This window comes from Fundulus heteroclitus, chromosome 5 (assembly GCF_011125445.2).
Source record: "Fundulus heteroclitus isolate FHET01 chromosome 5, MU-UCD_Fhet_4.1, whole genome shotgun sequence".
NCBI lineage: Eukaryota > Metazoa > Chordata > Actinopteri > Cyprinodontiformes > Fundulidae > Fundulus > Fundulus heteroclitus.
The window spans coordinates 22,922,294-22,930,572 of record NC_046365.1 but is presented as its reverse complement, the minus strand read 5'-3'; the positions used below and the strand labels follow the sequence as shown (position 1 = coordinate 22,930,572).

General features: G+C 41.5%; 1 protein-coding gene across 1 annotated transcript in view; it reads left to right on the top strand.

Annotated features, from left to right (window-relative positions):
• The first annotated feature begins 1,266 nt into the window (after positions 1-1,266).
• The window catches only part of abcc6a (ATP-binding cassette, sub-family C (CFTR/MRP), member 6a), a 35,002-nt gene continuing 27,989 nt past the window's right edge, over positions 1,267-8,279 (top strand). The window contains exons 1-3 of the mRNA XM_012870179.3: positions 1,267-1,308; positions 6,268-6,444; positions 7,719-7,844. Of these exons, the coding sequence (XP_012725633.2) occupies positions 1,267-1,308; positions 6,268-6,444; positions 7,719-7,844 (345 nt within the window). The remainder of the gene's footprint in view (positions 1,309-6,267; positions 6,445-7,718; positions 7,845-8,279) is intronic.

Below are 8,279 nucleotides of genomic sequence, written 5' to 3'. Positions count from 1 at the left end.
TCTATAGTTAACTAAGAAATCATCCATCCATCTTCCCAGCAACCTCCTCCAGCTCATTCTGGAGGATCCCAAGCCGTTCCCAGGCCAGACGGGATATATAGTCTCTGCAGCGAGTTCAGGTCTTAACCGGGGTCACCTCCCTGTGCCTGGAAAACCTTCAAAGGCCGCCACCCAGGGGGCATCCAGATCAGATGTCCGAACCTCCTCAGCTATCAGGTTTTTATCATGTTTGGCTAACGTTATGAAGAGCTACTCCAGAGGGCCCAAAGAGTTGCATGTGGCTCCGTAGTCATAGGTCAGACCTGGTCTATTGCATGGATTATTAAAATCCATGGAAGTTGTTTGCTGCAATGTGACGAAATGCAAAGCAAATTAAAGGTGCAGCGTAATTTTTGCAAGACGCTAAACTACTTCCTTCTCTGTTAAGTGCAGAAAAAGAGAAACATCTGTCTTACATTTGTTCTCGCATAGTGAAACACCGTGTCATAAATGTGATACAAGGCAACATTCTTTACTTGCTATTATCTCGGACTTATATAACGAGCGAGTCCTAAAAGCATGGTGTTTATTGGAGTGTGTCTCGTCTCAGTTTAAAAGGTATTTCTGTGTTCAACCAGACACTTTGTGGCCAGACAACGGGGCTGTTTGGGATGTGGAGAAAGTGGGCGACAGAAGGAGCAAAAAAGGAGGTGAGGGGGCAGAGAGTAAAAAATGGGAGGAGTGTGTCTGGGTGTGAGACTGCCGTCCCATTGAGGGAAGTGATGTTTTGATCGAAGTCCAGCAAATGTGGGAAAGAAAAGAGGGGTGTGAGTAAGCAAGCGAGGGAGTGAGCAAGTAAGAGAGAGAGAGAGAAATATTTCCACCCACCCATCAAGGAGACTCGCTCATAAACGGCAGCCAGGCTGACTGGGAGTCAGAAAGACACCGGATCTCAGGGAAGCAGCAGCTACAGCCAGGGAGGCAGGGAGGAAAGTGCTTCATTCAGAGAGAGGATGTTTTATTAATGAAAAGCTAAAGCACACACTGAGAAACACAGGGGTTCAACACTCAAAGTAGTTGCATTAGAAAAAGAGAGCAATAAGAGACAGAATCAACCCATATCAGGCACACACACACACACACACATATTGACACACTGGTGTTGCTGCAGAGAGAGAGAGAGAGAGAGAGAGAAAGCGATTGTGTGTGCAAAGTTTGCTGAGTGGGGCAGAGGCCTGATCGACTCCAGCGAGCAGAGCACCGGTGGACGAAGGAACCAGCGTGTGGATGGATGCCTTTTGCAGACTGAGTGGCCTGGACCCTCTGTGGGTGAGTTTGTGATGTGTTCCCTGACCCTGGGATCACATTTCTGCACCAGGTGTTTGTCCAGGCTCATTACTCTTAGACTTAAACCACATGCAGCTCTGTTCTTCATTGTTTGTACAACTTTTTCCAGAATGTCTCACATATATATATATATATATATATATATATATATATATATATATATATATATATATATATATATATATATATATATATATATATATATATATATATACTTTTAAATGATGAGAATAAACTGTTGGGAGTAAAATATCATCTTATTTTTTTTCAAAAAATGTTTGGTCCTCATGATTCATTTTTTTAATTATTGCATCGGTAAAATTTATTATTATTATTATTATTATTATTATTATTATTATTATTATTATTATTATTATTATTATCTGTCTGCTTCACAAAATACCAATAACCATCGTAAAAAAATGTGTGATAATAATCTAGCCTAGCAGAGGGTAATAGAAACCTCAAAACATGATCTTACACAACTCATCGGTACCAAAAGAAAATCACCAAAGTAGTCCCTGACTCTCTCAGGTCGCAGCGTGTGCACGTGGGAACGGGCCAGTTTACCTTTAATCGATCTCAGAGCTGTGTTACCTGTGTTCCCCATCACTCTGCTTTGCCTCGCTGAGATGCTGAGTAGTGGGAATTGGCGTTAAACAGTCCAAGCTCTTGTGTTTGGAGAAGTTTTTTTTTTCCCTTAAAAAGTTTAACTTATTACCAAACTTCCACATTCTGGACCCCTAGCTCAAAAATAGCAGGAATGGCTGCGAGCCACTTGGAAATGAAAGCACCCGTTCCCAGCATGAGCCCCCCCACCCCCTCTGCTTTGTTTCTGGATCTTATTACTGCTAATGCTCTTGTTTCTGCTTCTGTAAAACCTCAAAACAAGAGCCATCATGCTTTGTTGAGAAAGTAAAATTAAACTGTTTAATCATGCGCTGCCCCCTTTTACGTAAAACTACAAAAATATACTCATGTTACATCAGCAACGGTGCTCGACGTTGTCACAAATGTGTCTTTTTGGGCTATGTTTGCTGAACGGTGCCGTTAGTCATGAACTGAATCAACTGGATTTAACCTTTTGCACACTTTTGAAATGCTATCACGCAAAGTTTCTGCTAACAGACTTTACAAATGGACCAAGGTAAAAAGTGTTTTTTGCAATAGGTAAACAAGCCTAATACGAGGTTGAGTGCCATTCGGTTTATTCTGTTGCATGGACCACACGTGAGCAAAAAAAATAACATTACAAATCTCCAAAGGGAGAGAGTGAGAGGTCAGCCTCTGGCAGTCAAACACACAATTGGCAGAAAACAGCAACGTTACAACAATCCGATCATTAAAAGTTGTGTAGTTTGCGTCGTAGCATCAGGTGATTAATGTTTACCTGCAAAGTGGTGGAGGACAAACTGTTCTTTGCTGTTATTTCATCAGCTGAAAACAAGATTATTATTTTTTTCAGAACAAACAAAACCTGTTTCCATTGTGTCTTGAACTACAACCCAACAATGAGGGACTAAATTACCTGAGGGCGATTCAAAGGAAAAAAAATGGATAGCCACACTGTTAGTATGGGATTCGTGGATTTCATTTTCTCCAGGTTCATCTGTGATAATGTACTTGTGTCTTGCGAGTGTATAAATTGGCGCCAAGGTTACCTAGTTTTGTCCCCGTTTATATGCAACTTTTCTTCTGGTACAGACATCTTATCAATTGCAAAATTATACTTTTATAATGACGGATGCAGAGTAGGTAATGCACTAGTCATTTTAAACAAACATTTCAGTACCGATCCAATATCACACCACCTTGCAGATACTTGGCTGGCTCAAGCCTCTCCTAGAGAAAAAGGATCTTGGTCGTAACCTTTCAAACAGAAACTTAACTTTTCGTCAGCAATTTTTTTGTCTGAAGAGACATAACATTTGAGTTCCTTGTTATGATAGTACACGATTATATGAATTGAGCAGCTGCTGAGGTCTTGGTGGTTGAATTTGGGGCAATCTTCAATGTGTAGAGACTCCAGGGTTTCTTTCAGTCTCCTTTAAGAACTTTAAAAGCAGATTAGGATCTTTGCCATCATAAATATTTTGTAGTGTAACCATTCTCTGGTATTGGTACGTGTTGAAAGTAATTAAAAACCTCTCCAAAAGCAAAGGTGGCTAAAAATTAATGTGTGGAAAAAAATGTAGAATTAGAAAACATAAATCACAAAATAAAAAATAATTATTACATCTACTCTTTCAAGAAATTAGTCTGCCTTTTGGATTTTTTCAGTAGCTCCATGCCATTTTGGGTTATTTTTTGTGTAGGTTTCCTAATGTTAATGTTTCAATGCCGAAGGATGCCAGACAGATGAGTGTGTATGTACAACGTAACACTTTTGGCTGCCATATGACTTTGCGTTAGCCTGTAATTGGTTACTTAAAGATTATCTTTGGGGGGCAGAGAGCTATCTAGCTGAACTATCAAGTTGTCCCATATACATTTATTTTATACATATACATATTTTTTATTTTTAAATACTACAACAAGGTATGTGTTCTACAACTACTGCAGGCTGCCTTGCAGTGTAAATGTTCAATCTGGCATTATTGCGCCAAAATTTGCACGTTTCCTTTCCTTTAAAAACAGAATATTCTTTGTATTTACCATCAGCTCACATTGCTTTAAGATAATGAATAAAACTAGAAAGCTCTGAAGAATGATCTTTTAGCTCCATATGGATTTTTAAGAAGAAAAACAGTCCAACTTAACATGCTACTACTACATCCAACTGTTTTTGTCACTTTCTGTCCAGCTATCAATCATGACCACTTAAAACATTCAATCCCAGGATATTGCACAGGTGCTGTTCATCAAAACCTTCACTTCACTTATTGACTTCTAGACATTCAGTGTAGCATTGAAGTTTCGCAGAAATGTCTGTCCAGCTTGGCAGTGTAAACATTCGATATGACTTCATAGCACGGAAACTATACGGGTCTTTCTTATCAAAAAAATAACAGTTTTCCAAGTATAGACGCCTCAAATTGTATTCTATGTGTTAAGTATGACTAGAAATCCCATCATAAATATATTTTAGAAGCTTTTGCCAGAGAAAAACTGAATAATTGGGCAAGCTAACACCACGTCAGACAGTTGCCTTGGTCCGATGGTCAAACATGGCCTCATAAGCATTCTATCTAATTACTACATGGTCTCAGTTAAATGTCAATCCTCTCCTTTTTAGATGCCAAAAACAAAATTCTGTCACAATGGGTTGTAAAAACATATTTGACCTACTGCATCGTCTGAGTTAAACACACACAGCTTGAAATCCTTTAGGGTGGGCTGACTTAAAGGAATCCAGTCCGGTAGAATAACTGTATATTTAGTTTCTTTCTCGTTAGTCAACCTGACCTATAATTAAGAATGACAGGTCAAGGTGAAGCTGACGGGGGAGTTGACAGAAAGATTGACACTCGCTAAAATTACAGGGTCCTCCTTCTTTTTACACTGCATGATCCAGTTTTTGAAGCGGCTTCTACGTAAAGATAGTGGAAATCTTTGAGAATTCGCTCTGTCATCTGGATTATGAGGGTTATATTATTGTGAATTTGTACAAATGTACATTCAGCACTTTTGTAGAGGCACAGAAAACGTCTCTGCTCCCCACTTTCACATCAGTGTGTTTGTCCAGTAAAAATAGACACCTTGGAGCAGCTGCTGGCATACACAAGCTTAGAGCAACCTCTTCGGCAAAAGGGTGAGAAACCGGACGAGGATTGAGCAAAATGCAGAAGAAAGTGCTCGGAGGGTGTTTGACAGTTTGGACTTTTTCATAAAAGGGCTCTGAACATCTACCTGTCATTGACCACAGGAGTCAGAAGGGGTTGTGAAACGAACCTCCCACTCGTTTAGATTTATTACTTGAAAGGATCCTGCATGTGTACGTGCAAAACTATTTGCTCAGCGAAAAAACCATCATTAGCTGAGATTTAAAGATTTATAATGCTGCTTTAATCCTTTGGGCAAAGATTCAAATATTCTTGAATATGAAATTAGTTCTGATTTCAGATGACGTGGTTTTAACGACAACAAAGAGTACCAATTGTTGGTAATACCTAAAACATGTTTGAACCAACAGTGCAAAGTCTGACTCACCTGCCCTGGTTCACTCGCTGGGCTGCGGGAGGAGGACGGCTGTTACATAATAACCTCGCAGCTGCCACCAATTGTGGCTTCTCCACTTTATCCTAGTTGGGAGTCCACCAGCGAGTCCAGACTCCTCTGCCGCGCTCAGAGCCTTAAACCGCTTCCTGTGGTGACTCTGCAGGGCAGTCTCGTTAGCACAGCCAGACACCCTGCCCCTCATTAGGCAACTGAGGTGATAAACAAGGGAAGCAAGAAAACAACAAGCCACTTATCCCACCAAAAAACCTTTTAGACAAACACATCACAACCAAGCTTTGCCACCGTTGTACGATTTGAAACCTTTCGGCCCAAACTTCTTGGTTTGTACACAGGGTTGTCCTACTTCGTTGGGGCGACCAGACAGAAATAATCAGAATAATCCCCAAACTGACTTCCAGTTAAAAGAATGTCTTTACCAGCTCTGATTATCAGGAAGCAGCACATGTATCTTTGGGTTACGCTTGGCTGGCTTGCACCAAAGTCGTTTCTCTTTGGTTTTGTACAGAGAGTTTGGGGGAAGGCACTTAACTTTAAGTTGCCTACTGACCTCCACATTGGTGTTGGAATGTGTTTGTGTTCATGAGCGCAAATGGAGAAATGACAATCTAGTGTAAAGAGCTTTGATTGGTTGGTATGACAAGAAAAGTGTTGGATAAATAAAGTCTATTTACTTATAAAAGTGATAACCTACATGACTTTCTGAAAGCCAAGTCTTTTCTTACGACCAAACTCTTTTCGTCTTTGTGTTTCTCGTGGTTTCAGGACTGGAACCGGACGTGGTACACAGCCAACCCTGATCTGACCCAGTGCTTCCAGAACACAGTGCTAGTGTGGGTCCCCTGTGTCTACCTGTGGTTGCTGGTCCCTTTCTACTGTGTTCACCTCTACTGCCATGACCGCGGACGAATTCAGATGTCCTGTCTCTGCACTGCCAAGATGGTGAGATTACAACCTTTCCCTTTTCTATACCCAATTATGCCTTGCAAGGCTATGGAAGATTGGAGGAGCTGGTGTTTATCTTCAGAGCTCAATAGATGAGAGGCAGGGAACACCTTGGGCAGGTCACCAGCCTTTCACAGGGCCAACACATAACTTCTGCATGAAACATCCATCTACTAATTTTTCTATACCTGCTTAATCCATCCAAGGTTCAGAGTGGGCTGGCGCCTTTCTCCAAAATTCATCGACCCAGTGGTAGGGTAGCACCCTGGACGGTTCACAGGCCAACACAGACACACACCGGACACACAACCATGCATACATTCATATGTAAGAGCAATTTGGAGGGGCTAATTAATCTAACAAACATGTTTTCGATGGTGAGAGGTGGCTGAAGCACCCGGGGTACACGCAAAATCAACAGACGCAAACCCAGAATCTGTCTTGCTGCAACGCAACAGCGCTAACAATTTCACTCCTGTGCCGGGCCTCCAAAAACATCCACCCATCTGTTAGACCAGCCTAATACTTGAGGAGTTGTGGAGAGCTGTAGGTGCTTATTCTTAGAGATGAATGGGCTAGATGTTGGGTAAATGCAGGACAGGTTTCAGTCTTTCACATGGCCTGCTTGTACAGTAGACACAGAGACAGACATCAAATAAAACATTCTCTCCTGGGAGCAATTTAGAATGGCCGATGACATGACACGTTTGACTGTAGACCATGGAGGGAAGATGTAGCATCTGGAGAAAAGCCACGCCTGGCTGCATGGATAACATGCAAAGGTCCTTGGCTAGGAAGCAAACCCAGAACCTTTCTTGCTGTGATGTGACGATGCTAACAACTGTGCCCCCCTGCAACCCTGGCATGAAATCTTTGTCCATCCATGCTCTATTCCTGCTTAACACCTTGGCATGTTTACAGGCCAACACATAGGACTAACAACAACCACGCACACACACCACACACTCACATGTGAGGGGAAAACCAGTGGCCACATAACCTCACATCATTTTTCTTGCTGCAGTGCTAACAACGGTTCGCCTTAGCATGCTACATGTGGCCAAAACTTTTATTTTTCCATACCAGATAATCCATGCAGGCCTGGGGCTGGTGCCCATCTCCATCAGTCAATGGGCAAGAAGCAGGACACACGCGGACAGGTTTTCTCAGAAAGGTCCCTGATGTCAGCAGATATTTACTGGCCAGTGTGACTGTATTTTCAGAGGTTTTATCAAATTTAATGTTTGAATGTTTTTGTTGTTGTCTCTCAGGTGCTGGGTTTCCTGCTGGCCTCGTTTGGTTTTGTCGAGTTCTTCTACATCTTGCTGGAGAGAAGCCAGGAGATCCAGCAGCACATGGTCTTCCTACTCAGCCCCATCATACGCAGCATGACAGTGGTAAGTTCTTTTTTACACATTCATAACCGGCTTCTCTGTATTCTTTTATTTTTTATTTTTTTTTCTTATTTTCTTTTTGATCTACTGTATATAGGAAGATACACTGTATATAATTGATGCACCCCTTTCCTACTCCTGACTATTGACTGACTATTGAGCCGATGCGACAAGTGAATTTCTCTAATGTGAGATCAATAAAGACTATCTTATTTTATTTTATATTAGATCAAATTGCTTATAGAGGCATACAAATGGCTCCATTTCTGCTCTTGTGAATATAGAAGAGCTTAATCCACAGAGTTGTGTATGATTTGTCTTTTCACACTCTCGCTGAGTTGCTCTGAGCAACAGAGAGCGTTTGGGAATAGCTGACTCTGCATCTTGCCGGTTCACATCACTGCGAAAGAATACATATAGAGTAAACAGGGTTTGTTG